The sequence below is a fragment of the Nothobranchius furzeri genome, chromosome 2 (assembly GCF_043380555.1).
Source record: "Nothobranchius furzeri strain GRZ-AD chromosome 2, NfurGRZ-RIMD1, whole genome shotgun sequence".
Lineage (NCBI taxonomy): Eukaryota > Metazoa > Chordata > Actinopteri > Cyprinodontiformes > Nothobranchiidae > Nothobranchius > Nothobranchius furzeri.
The window spans coordinates 88,395,359-88,416,466 of NC_091742.1; the positions used below are offsets into that span (position 1 = coordinate 88,395,359).

General features: G+C 44.0%; 1 protein-coding gene across 10 annotated transcripts in view; it reads right to left on the reverse strand.

Moving 5' to 3' along the window:
- Window positions 1-21,108, reverse strand: part of LOC107395521 (zinc finger protein 652-B-like) — a 36,907-nt gene that overhangs the window by 12,512 nt on the left and 3,287 nt on the right. For 2 of the 10 annotated variants that reach the window (XM_070548147.1, XM_070548146.1), the window contains exon 3: window positions 16,605-16,904. In XM_070548147.1, coding sequence (XP_070404248.1) covers window positions 16,605-16,904 — 300 coding nt within the window. The other 8 variants (XR_011519115.1, XR_011519113.1, XR_011519118.1 and 5 more) reach the window with 8 other exon arrangements.

Here is a 21,108-nt window from a genome sequence, read left to right on the forward strand (position 1 = left end):
GAGGAGACGACGGTGGTATGTAAACCGTGTTTTGTGCTGCGTATTGCTTGTTGGAACGCAGTGTGGATTCTGATCATTTGAGGATGTTTTTGTGACACGCCCACCGCTGCGTTTGCTCTTGGACATGGTGTATGTGTGTGCTGTGGCTCTGCAGGCGTTCAACTGAGTTTGAAGGATTTCCTGTTGCCTTTGTTTTGGATTTGGAATGCTGCTGATGTTGAATGCTTAAAATGAGTGGATCACAGGCATCTGTTGCTGGAAAAATTGAAAAGGATAAAAGATTAATTTCTCTCACTGAGAAAGCCCTTGCAAACAAAGTTGAAACCATCCAAACAGATCAGAAAAGGCATGTAAATAAAATGAAAAGTCTCATTACATCTCTTAAAGAGCTAATGAAAGATGATACAAATCATTCACAAGTCAAAAAACAGTTTGATGAGTTAACACACCTATTTGAGCATGCCAGTGCTTTGCATGAATCTTTACTTTCTCTAATCTCATTTGATGAGAAAAATAAACAAAATACATGGTTCTCAAGCATCGCTAAATACAATGAAGGGTTTATGGAGGATGTTAAGATATGGCTTTCTGAAACTGATAAACGTTCGGGGAGGCCATCATTTGACAAAGCACAATCACAGGAAACTTCCCTGGGAGGAGAAATGGAGATGTTAGAGCACCCTGGAAAAGAACCTCAGTCATCTCTTAATCCCCAGAATGATGTTAATGATGATGTGTTACCATCCGACAATGTGTCAAATCAAGGCAGTAGGTCAAGCTCAAGAGTATCATCTACTTCATCTGCACGTCTCAGGGCGGAAGCTGAAATGGCTGCCTTGCTCGCACGTCAACATATGCTGAAGGAAAAACACTCTCTGGAAGAGCAAGAGGAACAATTGAGGAGAAAGAAAGAACAACTTCAGCTTGAAGCAGATATAGCTGCAACTGTTGCAAAGGTTAACGTGCTGAGAACTGGATCCACTATGCGGAGCGTCGCTTCACGGAAATCTAATGGAATGGAATCATATTTGAAAACAAAGAGAAACAGCCATGGAATTCTTGATGCGGATGCAGAGACTTTTGTTCCACAGATGCTTACAAAGGGAAACACAATCACTGGTAATGCAGAGCTTCAAGTAAAAACAGTGCAACAGACTATGAAAAGGGAAAAGCCTGCACCCGCTCTTATGGGGCCTTCTGATGCTTTTCGATCAATTCCACCTTTTCCTAAGCCACAAGCTGCTCATCCAGTAGCCAGTGAAAATCTGTTGTCCATTATGGAAAAACAAAATGAATTGACTTGTATGTTGGTCAATCAGCAGAGTCTTTCTTCACTGCCCAAAAGGGAGATTCAAACCTTTGATGGTGACCCTTTACATTTTCAGGCCTTCATGCGCTCGTTTGAACAGGTCATAGAAGCAAAGACTGGTGATGCTGGCGACTGCCTGCATTATCTTGCACAGTACACCAAAGGGCAGCCCAATGAACTTGTTAAAAGCTGTCAAAATATGTCTGCGAGTGCTGGATATGTAAAGGCAAAGATTCTGCTGTATGAGCACTTCGGGAATGGACATGTGATTGCATCCGCTTATTTGAACAAAGTTCACTCATGGCCACTGATTAGATCAGAAGATGGAAAAGCTCTTCAGGCATATTGTTTGTTCTTACGTGGATGCTGCAATGCAATGGAAGAGATTAGCGATCTCTCTGAATTAAATACACCCGCCAATATGCTTGCTGTGATTAGAAGACTGCCATATAAGTTAAAAGACAAATGGCGAACAGTAGCATGTGACATTCAGGAGAGGCAACATCGCAGAGCCGCATTCACCGACATTGTTTCCTTCCTTGAGCGTCAAGTAAAAATTGCAATAGATCCTGTCTTTGGAAATTTATGTGACGTTCCAGCGACACATCTTTCAGCCAAGGGCAGCAATGGAGGGAAACGTTCTCCACACCTAAGAGCTAAAGGAAGTAGCTTCGCTACAACAGTCTCTGATGTCGAGAGACAGAATCAGACATGGATTAAAGATCGGCACAGCACTGTGAAGGTTTGTTTTTTCTGCAAAGGCGGACACACACTGGAGTCATGTGCTCTGCTTGATAAGAAACCTCATAATGAGAAGATTTCTTTTCTTAAAAAGAACAGCATCTGTTTTGGCTGTTTGTGTACTGGGCACATAAGCAAAGAATGCAGAAAACGCCTTTCATGTAAAATCTGTGGTCGTAGACATGCAAGTATACTCCATATAAACCATAAAGAGAAGAGTGAAGTTAAACCTGGTAATGAGGCAGATAACATTCCAGTTACGATCCAGACTAGTGGCCTTACTGGGGCCGGTGAACAAGACTGTAAGCTTGCCATTGTGCCAGTTAAAGTAAAATCCAAGAGAGGTCAAAGAATAGTGGAAACGTATGCCTTTCTGGACCAAGGGAGTTCAGCGTCCTTTTGCACAGTGGGTCTTATGGGTAAGCTGAATATTGACGGGAGGAGGACAAAGATTCTCCTGCGCACCATGGGACAGGAGAAAGTGGTGGACAGTTTCATTGTACCTGAACTTGAAGTTGCTGGATTGGACAGTGACATGTACTGTGATATGCCTAACCTCTTCACTCAGCATAAAATGCCTGTAGATCTTGGTAACATCCCAAATCAACAGGACCTGGATGACTGGCCACATTTGAAGCATGTTCATTTGCCAGAAATTAAGGCCAATGTGGAGCTTTTGATTGGCATGAATATGCCCAGAGCTCTAGAACCTTTGGAGGTCATCCGGAGTGTAGGTGAAGGACCTTTTGCCATTAGGACTGTGCTGGGCTGGACAGTTAATGGGCTACTTAATCAAGAATGCTGTGGAAGGCCAGGATGTCTGGCAACAGTTACTGCCAACAGACTTTCTGCTGTCACACTGGACAAGCTATGGAAACAGCAGTTTAAGATAGACTTTCCTGAGAGCAGCAATGATGAACAGATGGGGCTGTCAAAGGAAGACATGAAGTTCATGGAATTGGCCAGCAAGACGGTGACCTTGAGGGATGGGCACTACAGCATTGCCCTGCCACTGAAAGACCGAGACATAAGAATGCCTGACAACCGTGCAATTGCTGAGCAACGAGCCTTAGGTTTGAAGAAAAGGCTCATCCGAGATAAAGACTTTCACAAAGACTACACTGCTTTCATGACAGATCTCATATCTAGAGGATATGCAAAGAGAGTGCCAGTCGCAGAATTGGAGCGCAGCGATGGGAAGCTTTGGTATATCCCTCACCATGGGGTTTACCATCCTACCAAGGGGAAGATGCGGGTCGTCTTTGATTGTGCAGCATCATTCCAGGGTGTCTCCCTTAATGCGCAGCTCCTGAGTGGTCCTGACTTAACAAACGGCTTGGTTGGCGTACTGACGAGGTTCAGAAAAGAGCCAATTGTTTTGATGTCTGACATCGAGGCTATGTTTCACCAGGTGCATGTGCCAGAAGAAGATGCTGACCTTTTGAGGTTTCTTTGGTGGCCTGGTGGCGACCTCAATCAGAGCATGCAAGAGTACAGAATGGGTGTTCATTTGTTTGGGGCAACGTCTTCTCCAAGCTGTGCTAACTACGCCCTGCAGAAATGTGCAGAGGACAACAAAGCATACTTCAGCCAGCAGGTGACTGACACCATTCTGTATAGTTTTTATGTGGATGACTGCCTTGCTTCAATATGCTCTGAAGAAGAAGCCATCAATCTTTACTCAGGCCTTAGAGACATTTGCGCCAAGGGTGGTTTCCACTTAACAAAGTGGATCAGCAATAGCCGCAGTGTTCTGGCAGTCATACCTGAGGAGGAAAGAGCAAATGAAGTTAAGGACCTAGACCTCGATCGTGACCTTTTACCTGTTGAGCGAGCATTGGGAGTGAAGTGGTGCCTGCAGTCAGATGCATTTAAGTTCTGCATATCCATCCCAAACAGACCATTGACTCGGAGAGGGATCCTATCCACAGTAAGCTCCTTCTATGACCCTCTGGGGTTCCTTGCTCCTGTTATCTTCACAGCCAAGAGGATCCTTCAAGATCTGTGCCAGAGGGGGATAGGATGGGACGATGCTATACCATCAGCAGTTGCTGAAGAGTGGAAAAGCTGGTTAGAAGAATTGCATCTGTTGAACAATATCTGCATCGGACGATGTTTAAAACCTCCTGATTTTGGAGAGACAACCACTGCTCAGTTGCACCACTTTGCAGATGCGAGTGAGAAGGGCTATGGGGCTGTTACCTACTTGTTGCTGCACAACAGTTGCTCACAGACGCACAGTTCCTTCATAATGGGAAAATCCAGGGTGGCACCTTTAAAACCAGTCACCATCCCTCGCATGGAATTGACGGCAGCAGTGGTAGCAGTTCGCATGGATAGAACGTGGAAGAGGGAGTTGAGACTACCTCTCCTAAACTCTGTCTTTTGGACGGACAGCACTGCAGTGTTGAAATATATAAATAATGAGTCTTCCAGGTTCCGTGTTTTTGTGGCAAACAGAGTGTCAGAAATCCTCAAGGCTTCTAGTGCCTCCCAATGGAGGTATGTGAACACCACGCATAACCCTGCGGACCTTGCCTCCAGAGGTGTGAAGGCTGAGACCTTTTTGCGTGACACTGAATGGATATGTGGCCCTGCATTTCTTACACAGCCAGAGAACAATTGGCCTGTTAACCCAGAAAATTTGCAAGAACTTCCACGTGAAGATCCTGAAGTTAAGGTGTCTGCTGCCATCAACGTCTCACAAGTGCACGGTGATGATCATCCTCTGACCCCTTTAATCCATCGTGCCTCATCCTGGACTCGTCTCATCAGGGTGATGGGTTGGATTTTAAGGTTCAAGATGTTGTTATTGCATCGCAGGAAGATACATTTTCAGCCTGCATCTGATCCAATTCAGTCTGAAGATGCTCAACATAAGGTTGATTTCCGGCATGGCTTTCTTTCATTGGGAGAGATTGAGGTTGCTGAGATGCAAATAATTAAGTTCTGTCAGAGGAAGAGTTACGCTGAAGAAATTTCTTGTCTCCAAAGGGGAGAATCTGTGAAACGAAGCAGTCACATATATAAGTTGAATCCTGTTTTGGAGGTTGGTGTGCTGCGGGTTGGCGGACGTCTCAGTAAGGCTGTCATGTCAGAAGACTCCAAGCATCCTGTCATAATCGCTAAAGAGCTTCACATTTCCAATCTCATTCTACAGCATGTTCATAAGGAGGTGGGTCATGGTGGAAGGAACCACATGCTCTCAAAGCTGCATCAGAAATATTGGATTCCTGGTGCTGGTACTCTGATTCGAAGCATCATGTCGAGGTGTGTGACCTGCAGAAGGTTTCATGGAGCTGCAGGACAGCAGCGGATGGCTGAGTTGCCCGGAAGCAGAGTGACCCCTGAGAAACCCCCATTTAACTTTGTTGGAGTGGACTATTTTGGTCCATTTGAAGTGAAGCGTGGGAGAAGTCTTGTGAAGCGGTATGGTGTTATTTTTACTTGTTTGGCGATTAGAGCAGTACACATTGAGGTTGCCTCATCTCTTGACACTGACTCTTTCATTAACGCCTTACGACGTTTCATTGCAAGACGAGGTCAGGTACAAGAATTGCGCTCGGACAATGGGACTAACTTTGTGGGCGCAGAGCGCGAGCTGAGACGAGCTATGGAAGAGTGGAATCAGCAAAAGATCTCTGATGCTCTGTCCTTGAAGGGAGTGAAATGGATCTTCAATCCCCCAACTGGATCGCATCACGGCGGAGCATGGGAGCGGCTGATTCGTTCTGTCAGAAAGGTCCTTAATTCCACTCTCCAAACGCAGCATTTGGACGAGGAAGGGCTCCAAACTGCTCTTTGTGAAGTGGAGTCAATCCTCAACAGTAGACCCATTACACTGGAATCCACTGATCCAAATGATTTGGAAGCCTTAACACCAAATCATCTCCTTCTTCTCAAGTCCAACCCGTCTTTACCACCTGGTCTGTTCCGGAGGGACGATCTCTACGTACGCAAACGATGGAGGCAAGTTCAATATATATCTGACCTGTTTTGGAAAAGATGGACTAAGGAATACTTGCCACAACTTCAGCGGCGCCAGAAATGGGGAAGGATTAAACGTAACTTTATTCCTGGAGATGTGGTCCTCATAGTGGATGATTCTGCACCTCGTGGTTCCTGGATCATTGGGAGGGTCACCGGTGCTGTACCAGATGAAAAGGGGCTTGTGCGTCAGGTCTGGATTAAGACCCCAACCAGCCATGTGCGCAGACCCGTTACAAAGATATGCCTTCTTCAGGAGACCTCTGACCCATGACGGTGACTTTTGACACGATGTGACATGGCTAACTTTGAACTGATTTCGTTATGAGATGTACGTCGCAGACTGACTATATTTAGGCTAAGTGCTGGTAACCTCTGGCCTATGACTGACTGACCGTGTGCAGACAGAAGAAAGGAAGAGAGGAAATGAGAAAACAACTTTGCTGGACTTTTGAGTATGATATGTGGTCTCACTGGGTGTCTGTGTTGTGATGTAGCATATGAGTTATGGTGTCAGATGTGTAATTATTACTGTGAGAATGTAATAATTAGGGGCCGGAATGTTGTGGATAGGCGTTGCCTTGGGTCACATGGTGTCGGTAATAATAATAGTGATTGCTATCACCTGTGCAGGTGAGGGAATGGGAGAACGAGTGGGTGATGGGGGAAGTCAACTTTTTGCTGACCGCTCAAGCTTAGAATGTTTTTTATTTATCACTGTTTTCAACGGATTTTAAGGCTTTAATAACAAATAAAGGAATTTTTAACCTGGAACTTTGACTTCGGAGTGGAACAGCGGGCGCGTCAACATTATTCCCCTATTCAGCTGCTCGGCGACTCAAAGGCTTGACAGTCGCCAATAGGAACCAACACAGCCCCACCCCAGCAGAATATCTACTCCCATCCCTGCATTTGCACAGCTTCCAGAATATATAAGACATAGGACATCCAGGTAAGGTTGGGTCCTCACCCTCCTGGACTTCTCCCTCCCCCGTGATGCAAGAAGCAGAGGAGCCAAGGTCTACCCGAGGTCCCTGAGCCCGGGCCAGGCTCTGCTGCATGTTCCCGCCTTCTTCCCGGCAGCCTACAGGTCAGGACCTGACCCCCAAGGCCCCGCCCAGATCCCCACACAGGGCCGACCAATCCCACACCCCAAGCCCCCACCCAGACCTAGTTAGGAGCATTGCAGCCGCCAGGCAGCAACCCATGGCCACTGCCAAGACCCCCAAGGGGCCCCACTCACAACCGCCAGTAGTCCACCCCCCAAGGCAACCCAAGCACCTCCAGAGGGGGGTAGCAGCCCCCCAGCCCCAGATGCCCCCAGTGAACCCACCCTCAGGGAACGTCCGGATACTCCAAACTCAGACCCTCCACCCCACCAACCACATCACCCAGCAGGACAATGTCAATGACCCCCCCATCATCGCTATGTGATGGAACAAATCAAAGGAGCCCAAAGAGATTGACTTGAAGTGGAAGAAGAGGCTGTATCAAGTGCAATATGATCTAAAAAAATATTTCTATACTGGTTAATGCAAAGAGTATCTCTTTTTCCAATTCATGAGGATAGTTTTCTGAGCGATGCAAATGGCAGTCAGAACCACGTGAACCAAAGATGTTTCAATTGGGACATCGTCCAGGTTTCCCAGCAAACAAAGACAGGGAGAAGTTGGGATATGACATTTCAGACACTTTGACAGGTCTTCTCATACTCTACCCCAAAATTCCTAGACAAGTGGACAGGACCACAGTGCGTGAATGTAATTGTCAGGCATGTTGTTTGTGCAGTGTGTACAGGTGCGTAAGCAAGCTTGATAAATGAGGCCCCAGAACTGTAGAAAGAGAGAGTTGCGACACGTTTTGAACTCGCCGACTCGCGGCCACGTGGTTCATGGAGCTCTCGATAGTTCCAAACATCCCAGCGCCATAAGTCAGTTTGAACGGCGTATGGTGGGAAAAATCACAAAAATTGAATATTGTCACATTTCCCCTGGCAATTTTTGGTAATTATTGAATATTATATATTATGTCTTAACTCCTTCACAAAGTAGCCTATTTATATTTTTCCGAGCATTTGTAGGAAGACAAACACCCGTGACTGTTCTACATTACAGGAATATGACAGTCCTAACACACTGTAGAACACATTTAGACCACATACATTACTATAATATAGCAATACATTTGATGTAGTAATGCAACACACTGCTCTAATATAAGCATATTTAATAACTAAGTCCTACAAGAAGCCCTAAACTCGAGTTGTAATATCCATTTTAAAGTGGTTTATTGAAAGCTAGAATTTTGCTCCAGCTTACCTTGAAGAAAATATGTAGCTGTTTATGCTTTGAATGATGATCTGTTATGTTCAGTAGAATACATTTTACAGTCATTCCTTTATATTTTAATGTGAAGACAGTACATGCATCTATAACCCAGTTTATCTGGCTTCTAGAGCCTGACTAAAAGCAACTAATTAAAAAGAAAATTTCAATGAAACTGTATGGTCAAACACAGTAGATAAGTGTTAATTGTGAATAATTAATACCAAACTTGTACAACATGTATAATAGCATTTTAATAAAGCATTTTACCAACATTATGTTTCGTCATTACATATGCACAAATAAGCTGAATCATTAATTATGAGCAATGAACTCAAGACCTAATGAAACTCTTTTGAATAACTTTATTTTGATTATTATTAAAATAAAATGTGTCCGTGGGTTAAAATTTGAAATGACTAATTTTAGGGTTGGATAAAATTTTAATATGTAATTTTACATCTCTATATTTTTGGTTTTGTTCAATATTTCTATATGTACAAAAACTGTATTTTAATAATACCTTTATAGGTTGGCTATCTTACTGTGGTTGGCTGCGCTGCGTACAGCAGTCGGTCTGAGGGAGGAATCAGAATTATGGCTTAACCAAAGACGCAGAAAGAAAATGGTTGGCTCAAGTCAGCAGGAGCAGCCTCACCATGACCAGAGATCACAATAACAAAAAGCTGTGTGCAGTGAGTTTAATGTGCACTCTAAAATGTTTTCTATCAAGGCTCTACATGTTTTGCTCTCAGCTGCACAAGGCTGCAATTAAACTGTTAAATGTGGCAGGAAATAAACTAATACACCACTCTACAGGCACATTTTGAGGAGGGACAGTTTACTAAGCTTAGGCAAGGCAAGGTGAGACTCAGGGCTGATGCTGGTCCAACGCTTTTTGTTCATCGCCCTGAACCAAGGAGGAGGAAGGACCCCGCAGTGAGAAGTACAGCAGAACCACTGCATGTTGATCCACTGACCAGTGACCACACATGTTGTACTCAAGTAAACTGTGGTACAAACCTTTTGAAATATTAGACATTTGTATTCATTTTATTTTAAAATGATTCTTTATTCTAAGAGTGCCATTATAATTTCAGAGAATGAGGAAAGCAGCAGCAGCAGTGAGGCAAATGAGATGAGGGAAAGTGAGGGGGGACATGAGATGGTATCAGGAGATAGGGACATCCCAGGAAGCCATAACGGCCAGGAGGAGAAAGGAACAGGCCATGCAAGCAGGGAACCCAGCTGGAAAACCTAAGGGAGGAAATAGAAAGTCAAAAAGGCATGAAAAACACAAGAGGCATTAAATGGAGTAAACAGACAATCAAAAAGGCCGTACAGCTGTTTTTCAGTGGGTTCAACAGGCTGCAGGTTTCTTCAGGACACGAGTATCCCTCTGCCTGATGTTAGAACCCTGCAAAGACAAATGCAGCCCATTAAGCTGGAACCAGGTGTGTTAGGAGAGGTGTGTGACATGCTCAGTTTGAAGGTTAAAAATCTGACAGACATGGAGAGAGTGTGCTCACTGTGGATGAGATGGCAATCACTCCAGGCGTGCATCATTCCATCACAGACCCAACTGGGTTTTGCCACCACCAATGTTCCTGGTCAGCTCTCCGCTCAGCCACTATGAAAACATGAAGATGGACACACAACACAGTTTAGCCTTTAATGGTTACATAAGATCTGTTTTAGTAACTCTGACATTTATTTATTCATAGTTGTGTTATAAATTCTTATTGTCATTCCTTAATAACAAAATAGCAAATGCTAATATTATACAGCAAGTGGAAATGAGCATTTTTATGGAAAATGTCTCATTTTAAAAGTTATTGTTCGACTGCTGTTCTTGAATTATCTTAATTCTATTCTTATTACTTGAGTCCACAAAACAGAACAACATATCTTCTTACGTTCGTAATCCCGTTTGTCTCATGCTTCAGCAGTTTGATGCAGTCAGTGTTATTAACTGAAAAAGTATTAATTACTTGTCTTCACAATCACATTTTTCTTTATTATTGGTCTCTCCATTTGTGCTTCCATTTCTGATGCATGGTCATGTTGATACAGCAACCAGCAACGTATTGTACAAAAATCCCAAATAAAACTAATAATGTAAAAAGTTTATAACCTATTTCAAACTGTGGGGAATATTTTTAAAACGTAGAATCAAACAAACTGAAAGAGACCCGTCTGCAGCTCGTCTGAACCCTCATGCTCACAATCAACAAGCTGCACACAATTAGCTCATTAAAGGTTATCTAGTTAAAACTGGAAACATAAAATATCATCGTTGGTTTATTGTGGTACGAAGCGGTTAGCTAACGCTTCACAATGGAAAAAAATGATGACATTTCATCAACTTACCGGAAAAAATTCCTTCCGAAACACCGAAAACGAACTGCAGTCAATGCAGCTGCGGGGGCTGTTTGGAACTATTGGAAGCTACTTGAACCACGTGACTTCCGCATTCAATTCTTTCCATAGAAGTCTATTGGAGTGTCGCAACCCTCTTTCTACAGCTCTGATAATAACCTTAAGTACACCACACACACGTAGTTGTGTACCTGTATCCATGTTGTCCAGATCCAGATGATGACTCAGTCCCAGATCCTGAAGTGGTAGCAGGTCTGCTTTAGCCGTGTTTAGCTAACAGCTGCAATAGAAACAAAGCAGCTGATGACGTTCCGAGGCTTTTCCGTCGGAGAGTGTGAGCAGGATGGATCAGAGCGAGCAGCGATCCTGCATCATGACTAACTCAGATGACCGAGTCTGATGGAGGAAGACTCTTCAATTTGAAGAAAGCAGCAAAACGAGCGCGTTTCACTGAGAGGCCAAAGGAACAGCAGCAGATCCAGAGGACAGGAAGTCTAGAGAAAAGCTTTTCTCACCCACAACCTGATTCTGGAGCTCCGATTGTCACGAAGACCGCAGAATATCTTCTCTGGTTCTGGAAAGAACTCCACCAAGTTGTTGAGGAGAATAAAGTTTCCACAGCCTGGTGATGGTTTACAGCGCTGCTGCTGCTACATTTGTCTGCTAGCTTTTAGGGTTTCTTCTGTGGGCCGTTTGTGATCATTACCGCCACCTACCGGTCTGGAGGTGGTAAAGCGCATTTGTCACCAGAGTGAATAGGCGGGGCTTCGAAGAATATCTGCCTTGGCACTCCAGTGGATTAAGTTTTACCTGTCAGGGAGAAGTTTTTGTGCAAAAATAAGGGATTGTTCATCTCACGGCTGATTTGCCTTTGGGGAGTATCCATTGTCCCCCCACCTCCCACCGAGAGGCTTGACTGACTTGGATAGTATTGATCAGGCAGAGCTTTGCTGCCAGCATTCCATTGCATAATGGCTTCAAACACGGATATGATAGTGTTACTGTTTACGTAAACCATTGGATGAAATTACACAAACTGACTAAGCTCTAGTTAAGGCTCTTGCAATTGTGTATGTGAACATGCGTGTGCGTGCACGTGTGTGTGTTTGTGGGAGGGTACATTGGAACCTTGTCCCCCCCAGTTTGAAAATCCTATCTGCGCCCCTGCCAGTGAGTGGTGTGAGGGTGTAAGTGTACAAAAGAAAATGGGGTTTGTTGTAAGTATGTGTGATAGAGAATGTTGATCGCTGTGTGTGGTGGATAAATGGAAAAGGTATGTGGAACTTTTTTGTATGTAATGGTGTAAATGGGCCATTTGACTATAGATGAATATAGAAAATTTATGATGAATGTTCGTGTGGTTTTGATGCAGTGTCTGTTTACGAACACATTTGACTATTGCGGAATTGTATTTTGAAATGCTTTATTTTGTTAAATTTCGGCCTGCCTCTTATGTCTAGGTTTGACTTCCTGCCAGAACTGACGCGGTTCACCCGCGGCTCGCGAAAAAAACTGAGCAGACGCCGAAACGATCGCTGCACGGCGCGCACACACACACACACACACTTTTGTATGCCTCTGTTTGTGTTGCAATTCTGTTTACCCAGTAGTGACATGCATAGGTGCTGGTGACAAAATTAGAATATAATGAAAAAAGTTTATTTATTTTAGTAATTTCATTCAGAAAGTTAAACTTGTATACTAGATGCATCCATTGAACACAGACTGATATATCTGAAATATTTACCTCTTTAATTTTTGATGACTCAAACAATTAATGAAAATCCCAAATTCCGTGTTACGACCCCGACATGTGTTGTTAAATGTGAAGGAGGGGGTAACATAAGAAACATGATAGTGGGTTTAACTTTCATAAAAAAAAGTTTCTAAAAACAAGCGAGTAAGTAAACAGATGGAGGGCATTATAAAAATAATGTCAAACAAAAAACTCAAAACAAACATATCAATTAAAACACCTGGTTAAAACGTCGTTATAAGTTTTACCAAAAATGAAGGTGTTTTAAAATCCACAATGTCGATAAAAGTCTTAAAACCAGAACAGAGTTAACCTTTAAAATACTCATCACTCAGTCAACTAAGTTGACATCAACTAAAGTTCCCTTAGGATCATCTCAGAGCTTTAACCGTCCTGCTAAAACTCATCAAAAACAAAGGGGTTCAAACCAACGTCTGGTGCCTGGAGGACAGCAGAAGCCCTGCACCGCTGCCTCCCAGACTGCTGAAGGCACAGCCTTTTTATCCCAAGTCTAGGTCATCAGAAAGATTCAGCTCAGCTGTGCTCCTCAGCAGCCTGGAGGAGAGGCAGTGTCTGGCTGATCACCGGGGCTGGGCGATCCTGGCTCCTGCATCTGAAGAGGCCAGTCTGGTGGCCAGAACATTCAGTATCTCAAAATATTAGAATATTAATTATGACCAATGTTTTAAAAGGATTTTAGCAATTTTGGGCAACTAAAAAGTTTGGGCATGAAAAGTATGAGCATGTGTAGCACTCAACATTTAGTCCGGGGTATGGTACGGTTTGACAGCCGTTTGTAGTATACATCCATCCATCTTTATCCACTTATCCGGAGTCGGGTCGTGGGGGCAGTACCCTAAGTCGAGAAGCCCAAACTTCCCTCTACCCAGCCACTTGGGCCAGCTCTTCTGGGCGAATCCCAAGGCATTTCCTGGCCAGGTGAGAGACATAGTCTCTCCAACGTGTCCTGGGTTTCCCTTTGGGCCTCCTCCTGGTTGGACGTGCCCAGAAAACCTCACCAGGGAAGCGTCTAGGAGGCATCATGACCAGATGCCTGAGCCATCTCAACTGACTACTCTCAATGTGAAGGAGCAGCAAATCTACTCCGAGCCCCTTCCGGATGACTGAGCTTCTCACCCTATCTGACCATAGGTGAGGGTAGGAACGTAGATCGACCGGTGAATTTAAAGCTTCGCCTTCTGAGCTCTCTCTTCACCTTGACAGACCGGTACAACGCCCGCATCACTGGAGATGCAGCACCAATCCGCCTATCGATCTCACGCTCCAGCTTTCCCTCACTTGTGATCAAGACCCTGAGATACTTAAACTCCTCCACTTGGGGCAGGACCTCATCCCTGACCCGAAGAAGGCATTCTACCATTTTCCGAATCAAGACCATGGTCTCAGGTTAAGAGGAGCTGATTCTCATCCCAGATGCTTCACACTCAGCTGCAAACCGCTCCAGCAAAAGCCGAAGATCACGTTCTGCTGAAGCCAAAAGGACCACATCATCTCCAAAAAGCAGAGACCTGATCCTCAGGCCACCAAAACAGATGCCTTCAAAACCTTGGCTGTGCCTAGAAATCCTGTCCATAAAGATTCTGAGCAGAATCGGTGACAAAGGACAGCCTTGGCGGAGTCCAACTCTCACTGGGAACAAGCCCAACTTACTGCTGGCGATGCGGACCAAGCTCTGACACCGGTCATAGAGGGACCTAACAGCCCGTATAGAGGGCCTCCCCATACTCCCAGAGTACCCCCACAGGGCCCACCGAGTGACACAGTTGAATGCCTTCTCCAAATCCACAAAACACATGTAGATTGGTGGGGCAAATTCCCACACACCCTCCAGGATCCCCCCTAAGGGTGTAGAGCTGGTCCAGTGTTCCACAGCCAGAATGAAAACCACATTGCTCCTCCTGAATCTGTGGTTCGACGATTCAATGTACCCTTCTCTCCAGAACCCCCGAATAGACCTTACCAGGGAGGCTCAGGAGTCTGATCCCCCCATAGTTGGAACACACCCTGTAGTCCCCCCTTTTAAATAGAGGAACCACCACCTTGGTCTGCCAGTCCAGTGGGACTGCCCCCGATGTCCACGCAATATTGCAGAGCCACGTCAGCCAACACAGCCCCACAACATCCAGAGCCTTAAGAAAATCCGGGTGGATCTCATCCACCCCTGGAGCCTCGCCAGAGGAGCTTTTTAACCATCTCAGTGACCTCAGCACCAGAGATTTGAGAGCCCAACTCAAAGTCCCCAGACTCTGCTTCATCACTGGAAGACGTGTCGGCGGGATTGAGGAGGTCTTCGAAGTATTCTGCCCACCGATCCACAACATCCCGAGTAGAGGTAAGCAGCACACCATCCCCATTATAAATAGTGTCGGTAGCGCACTGCTTTCCCCTCCTGAGGCGCCGGATGGTGGACCACAATCTTCTCGAAGCCTAACAGAAGTCTTGCTTCATGGTCTCAATGAACCCCTCTCACGCCTGGGTTTTTGCCACCGCGACGACAATTATGTTCTAATAAATAGCATACTTACCCATTTTAAATGAATTAGTCTCACAAAACACGATGGCAAATCTGATCCCGTATGAACAAACAAGTCACTTTCTGCTTCCTGTTCTCAAGTCCCGCGTGATGCTGAGATTATTGCGTGACTTTCAGGCGACTTTCCAAGAAGCGTTAAGTGGTGTAGTGATTCCTGTGTGACCATTTGACTTCTCAAAACCACAGCGCTTCTGTGGCCCAGGCTTAAAGATTCCATTTGAAAGCATCCAATTTGTGGGGCCCTCAGGTGGATGGGTAGACCGTTCCACAGCCTTGGAGCAGCGGTTGAAAAGGCCCGATCTCCCATGCAGCGGAGATTGATTCTGGGGATTTGCGGTGTATTTGTTGTTGCAGACTGGAGACAAGTAAAGAAAATCTCAAATTCAGTGTTACGACCCCAACATGCAATTCTGAATTTAACTGGGAGCCAATGAGGATCTTTCAGAATGGGGGTGATATGTACTTATGTGCACACCCTCAATGGGATCCTAGCAGTGCGGTTCTGGATGTAATGTAGTCTCTGAATGCTTTTTTTTAGGAATACAAAATGTGGATCGCATTGTAGTCCATTCAGGAAGAGACAAAAGCGCTCTCTGCATCTGCCCGGCTTAGCATTGGACATAGTTTGAAATATGTGGCTCTCTGGCCAGAAAGAGGTGGCTTATGGGCCTAATGTAGCTCTGATCTAGGGTAGAGGACTGCCACCAGGAGTACAAAACTGACATCTAGGATGTAAAGCCTACAAGGGTCCTTTAGATACTCTTGTTAACTTAATTTTTTTGTGTTTTATGGAGACTCTCATGTGTTTGTTTAAATTGGACTTCTGACAAAATCTCTTTCCACAAAGCTCACAAGCAAAAGGCTTCTGTCCTGTGTGGATGCTGACGTGAGTCTTTAAGTGTGCTTTTTTGTAAAACCTTTTTCCACAGTGGCCACAAACAAAAGGCTTATGTCCTGTGTGGACACTCATGTGACGGGTTAAATATTCCTTTCTGCTAAATCTTATTCCACAGTGCCCACAAGCAAAAGGCTTATGTTCTGTGTGGACGTTCATGTGACGGGTTAAATATGCCTTCTCACCAAATCTTTGTCCACAGAGCTCACAAGCAAAAGGTTTCTGTCCTGAGTGGGATCTCATGTGTTGGTTTAAACTTGTCTTTTTTGTAACTCTTTTCCCACAGATCTCACAAACAAAACGTTTCAGTCCTGTGTGGACGGTCTCATGACTTTCTAAATATGATTTACAAACAAATCGTTTTCCACAGTAATCACAAATGTATATTTTTCGTTTCCTGCGTGAATCTGCAGGCTGCTCCCCTCCTTCACATTTCTTATTTACCAAACCGTCTGAAGAACTAATTTCTGAATGACCCATCACCCTCAAATGTATCTTGAGAGACCACTTTTGGACAAATTGTTTACCACACTCTGGGCAGCTAAAGACTGAGTCATTGACTCTTTCTCCAGTTTCGGGCCAGAAGTCTGACAGCTCAGAGTCAGATGTCTGTTCATGAGGGTTTAGATCTGAATTTCTGCTAGTTTCTCCTTCTCCACCTGTTTCTGCTGTCCTCTGGTCATCTGAGCTGCTGGTTGGAACATCTCTGTCTTCTATTTGCTGATGATGAAGCTGTGATAACACAGGTTTCCCTGCATCATCCTCACTCTTTATAGAAACTGCAGTGAATGGAAACCTGACGGTGACAGACTCCTGTTCCAAATGGAGCTGCTCTCTCTCCAGACTGGTGCAGAGTTCCTCCTCTTCCTCCTTTATGTGGAGGTGCTCTGGGTTCTGCTGGTCTACATCAGCACTCTGTTCTTCAGGATCTTCTTTAACCAGTGCCATATTTAGGACAACTGTGGGAAACACAGAAACATGTGATGTGATTGGATAACAGTTGTAATTGTGATGCCTCATAAGGCATTTATGTCATTTATATTTTTGAGGTGGCTCGGGCATCTGGTCAGGATGCCTCCTGGACGCCTCCCTGGTGAGGTTTTCTGGGCACGTCCAACCGGGAGGAGACCTAAAGGTAGACCCCGGTCTCACCTGGCCAGGGAACACCTTGACATTCCCCCGGAGGAGCTGGCCCAAGTGGCTGGGGAGAGGGAAGTCTGGACCTCTCGCCTTAGGCTACTGCCTCCGCGACCCAACTCCGGTTAAGCGGATGAAAATGGATGGATGGATGGATATATTTTATGTTTCATTTTAAGTTATTCATTTATATGTATTTAAGTCATAAAGAACAGTGAATAGGTTTAAAATGTTAAATGGGAAGATTTTATTTTTCAAGGTGAACTTACTAATAGCTTCACTTACTGTTGGGTCACCTGTACTGGTTAATTTCCTCTTTACTTCCTCTTCCTGGCTGCTCTGAGAGGGAGAGTGGCATGCGGTCATGCTCTGAGGCTTATCCACAGCCATCGTCTTGGGAATACTGTTCAGGCAACGCCATAAGTGTTTAAACTTCATGATAAAGATGTTAAAAAAAGCATAAATGGCTGTAGTTGTTAAAAAACAATTTTATTTGTAGTTCACAATGATTGATTTGTACATGTTAAAAGAGGTATTTGATGGTCATTTTCTTTGCTCAGGTTAATACAATTACGTAAAGTCGTATTTTGAATTAGTTTGTGAGGCAATATTTATGTAAACATGATCGTTTATTCTATTCTGTATTTCTTTTCAATTACAGTTTTCACCGCTTGTCAAATGAAGGTTCTAAGTGTAAAAGGTCAACTCTACACTGACTCCTGTTATTATTTGACAAAGGTTTAGCCTGGTGTTTACTCAGCGTTGCTACACTCTGCAACAAAACACTACAGTAATATTGCTTTAGGTTGGTGAAATCTGAACGGACTCAGAAAACATGGAATAACCTTTTAATGTTAATGTCCGCTCATATTCTCTACGTCCATGGTAATCGGCAGGCATCCCAGTTTTAGTCTTCGTCTTTATGACAAAATTGTATTTTATTCTTAGTCAGTTTTGGTCGATTCAGAAAATTTTTGTCCACAAATACTTTTGTTTTTTGTTTGTAACATGTAACTTTTGTTTATTAACATATAACTTTCGTTTTGTAACAGGTAACTTTACTTTTTATAGCATGTAATGCTCATTTTGTTACATGTAACTTCAGTAACATGAAACTTCTATTTGTAACTTGCAGGAAAAAAATCAATTCACAACTTTCAAAACACAAATCTCAGTCTACAGTTACAAAACATTTTGTCCCAAGTCTTGCTTGTTTCCAACAGGAATTGTCTTTGACAGGAATCCAAGGCTCGTGATTGGCTGGTCAGACATATCCATGCTTTCGTTCTTTTTTAAACACAGAAACAGTTTTGTTTACCTGTTTGTAGCTACAGTTTCACCGACGGCTGCCGGCTTCTTCAGGCTGACGCTGATGGTGGCGCGTCACTTCCTTCTCCGTTTATCTGCGGGCAGCAGAGGACGTTGTCGCCCTCTGCTGCCCGCTCTCCCCTCTCCGACGATGCAGTCCCATGCGTGGTCCAGCGTGTAAACTCCGTCGTCCCTGTTCATGGTCCCACATCCACGTCTCCTTATCTCGATAGCTTCCTTGATCCATCTTTTGTATTTTTGTTGTTCGGTGGTTATGATCCGTGTGCTGTCCCAGTCCATTATATGGTTTTCTCTTAAGCAATGATCTGTTACGGCCGACTTTTTTATTGTACTTTCTGCTTCTTCTTTTGCTGCTCTTGTGTGTTTACGATTTGCCTCTTTCTCGCACTCCTTTCTGTGTTCTATTGTCCGTGTATTGAGTTGGCGTCCGGTTTCTCCTATGTATGTTTTATTGCATATTTTGCATGGGATTTCGTAGATGACTCCACATTTTTGTCCAGCTGATAAACGGAGAAGGAAGTGACGCGCCACCATCAGCGTCAGCCTGAAGAAGCCGGCAGCTGTCGGCGAAACTGTAGCTACAAACAGGTAAACAAAACTGTTTCTGTGTTTAAAAAAGAACGAAAGAATGGATTTAGAAAGACACAGCAAGAACACACCTAAGATGGTCAGACATAGCCTGTCATTGGGTCTTTGGGAAAGAAGCTAGAATTGGGACAAAATGTTTTGTACTTGTAGACTCAAGTTTTGTAACTGTAGACAGAGATGTGTGTGTGTTGAGAGTTGTGATTTGATTGTTTTCTGCAAATTATAAAATGAAAGTTTCATGTTACGTACCAAATATTACGTGATACAAAACGAGAATGACATGCTACAAAATGAAAGTTACAGTTACAGTACGTGTTACAGGTTATAAAACTAGGTACAAGTTACATGTAATATTGTCCCAATCCTTGTTCGATAGAGATAATGCTCAGAGGTTCTGACGGGAATCCGTTGGTTACCTCTGTGATGTTCTCGTGCGTAACGTTTATAATGTCTGCACACCTGTATGCAACGGGGTAATTCCAGTCTGTCAGAATGTCCAACAGCCTGGAAATTTCTCCATCTAAATAAATGGTCAAAAATGGAACATATCCGGTTAACTCAATCCCTGCCACATTTAACTTTTCTGCCTTCTTCTGGAGATAGCATGGCAGCTCACCACCAACCGTGGTGTACCATTTTCTGCAGTTTAATAAGCCCACAACAACACAAAGAGACAGGTGCTTCCTTTGTTTATACACATGCAATCCCATCCGATCATCCAACACGCTGCAGCACCTGATTGGTCACCTGACAAAGACCATTTGTATTGCCGACACTGGACCTCATTTACTTGGTATCGGATAGGAAAGGAAATCAGTAGTAAGGTACATCAGTACAGTCTGCACTTAGGGAAGACGGTTTGCTGCTGAATGAAATAGCCAATCATAGGAGAGCTATTGTAGCCACTCAGAGAAGACAAAGGCGGGACCTTCCTAGGACATCCTACGATTACAAATCATGTCTCTGGGGAGCTAGCCGCTAGCTCTAATGGCTCATGCTGCCCTTCAGTCACAATTCACCATTGTGAGAATGTAGAGCAGCCAGAAGGTCTTCAAGTTGAAAGAAGTAGAGGCAAACTGCAGCACATGGACATTTTTCCAGAGAGCCAAAATGCTTCTCCTGCATTTATTTCACCTCTTTCCTTTTACAGATCACCAAATAACAAAAACAAAACTCTCCAAGCCTCCACCTGGCTTCCTTTAAATACCCCAGCAAATCACACCTGCCAACAATCCACCCCTATCATCAGTGCTCCAACATTAAATCCAGAGGGAAATAAACATCCACATAAAGGTACCTAAATGTTAACATAAACAAAAGACAAAACTGTTTTGCATAAGTTTAAAGAGAAGTATAAAAAATTATACTAATCAATTACATGGAGGAGGAGGAAAAGTTGTAAGGGTGTTGCATTTGATTGTAGTTGTCTATTGTTGGTGAACTGGGAGCTGTGAACATGGCGGGGGGGGGGGGGGGGGGGGCGGGACATAAGAAAATGTAAATTTTGCTTGTGTGATTGAGGATAAAACTTATAGGAAAATGGCAATGACACTCAGTGTAGGGATAATATATATATTTCTTTTTGTTTTATCTTTCTTGAAATTTGATTTGGGGGGATTATATAAGCTACCAGAGCTTCGCTTCGTTCCCTTCCCATTGAACATTCTCTCTCTCTCTCTCTCTCTCTCTCTCTCTCTCTCTCTCTCTCTCTCTCTCTCTCTCTCTCTCTCTCTCTCTCTCTCTCTCTCTCTCTCTCTCTCTCTCTCTCTCTCTCTCTCTCTCTCTCTCTCTCTCTCTCTCTCTCTCTCTCTCTCTCTCTCTCTCTCTCTCTCTCTCTCTCTCTCTCTCTCTCTCTCTCTCTCTCTCTCTCTCTCTCTCTCTCTGCATATACATATGTGTGGGTTTCTTTTTGGATACTTTTTGAATGCTTTGGGTTGTCTATTGATTTGCATGCATGCTCAATAAAGAAAGTGTAAGTGTAACTGTTTTTACAATACAAAAAACATTTTCACACTCAGACACATTTCAGTTAAAATATCCCCCATCACAGTGCCAGCAGACTACAGAAATAAATTACAGAGACGCTGGGACGTAATTTTGGGGGGGGGG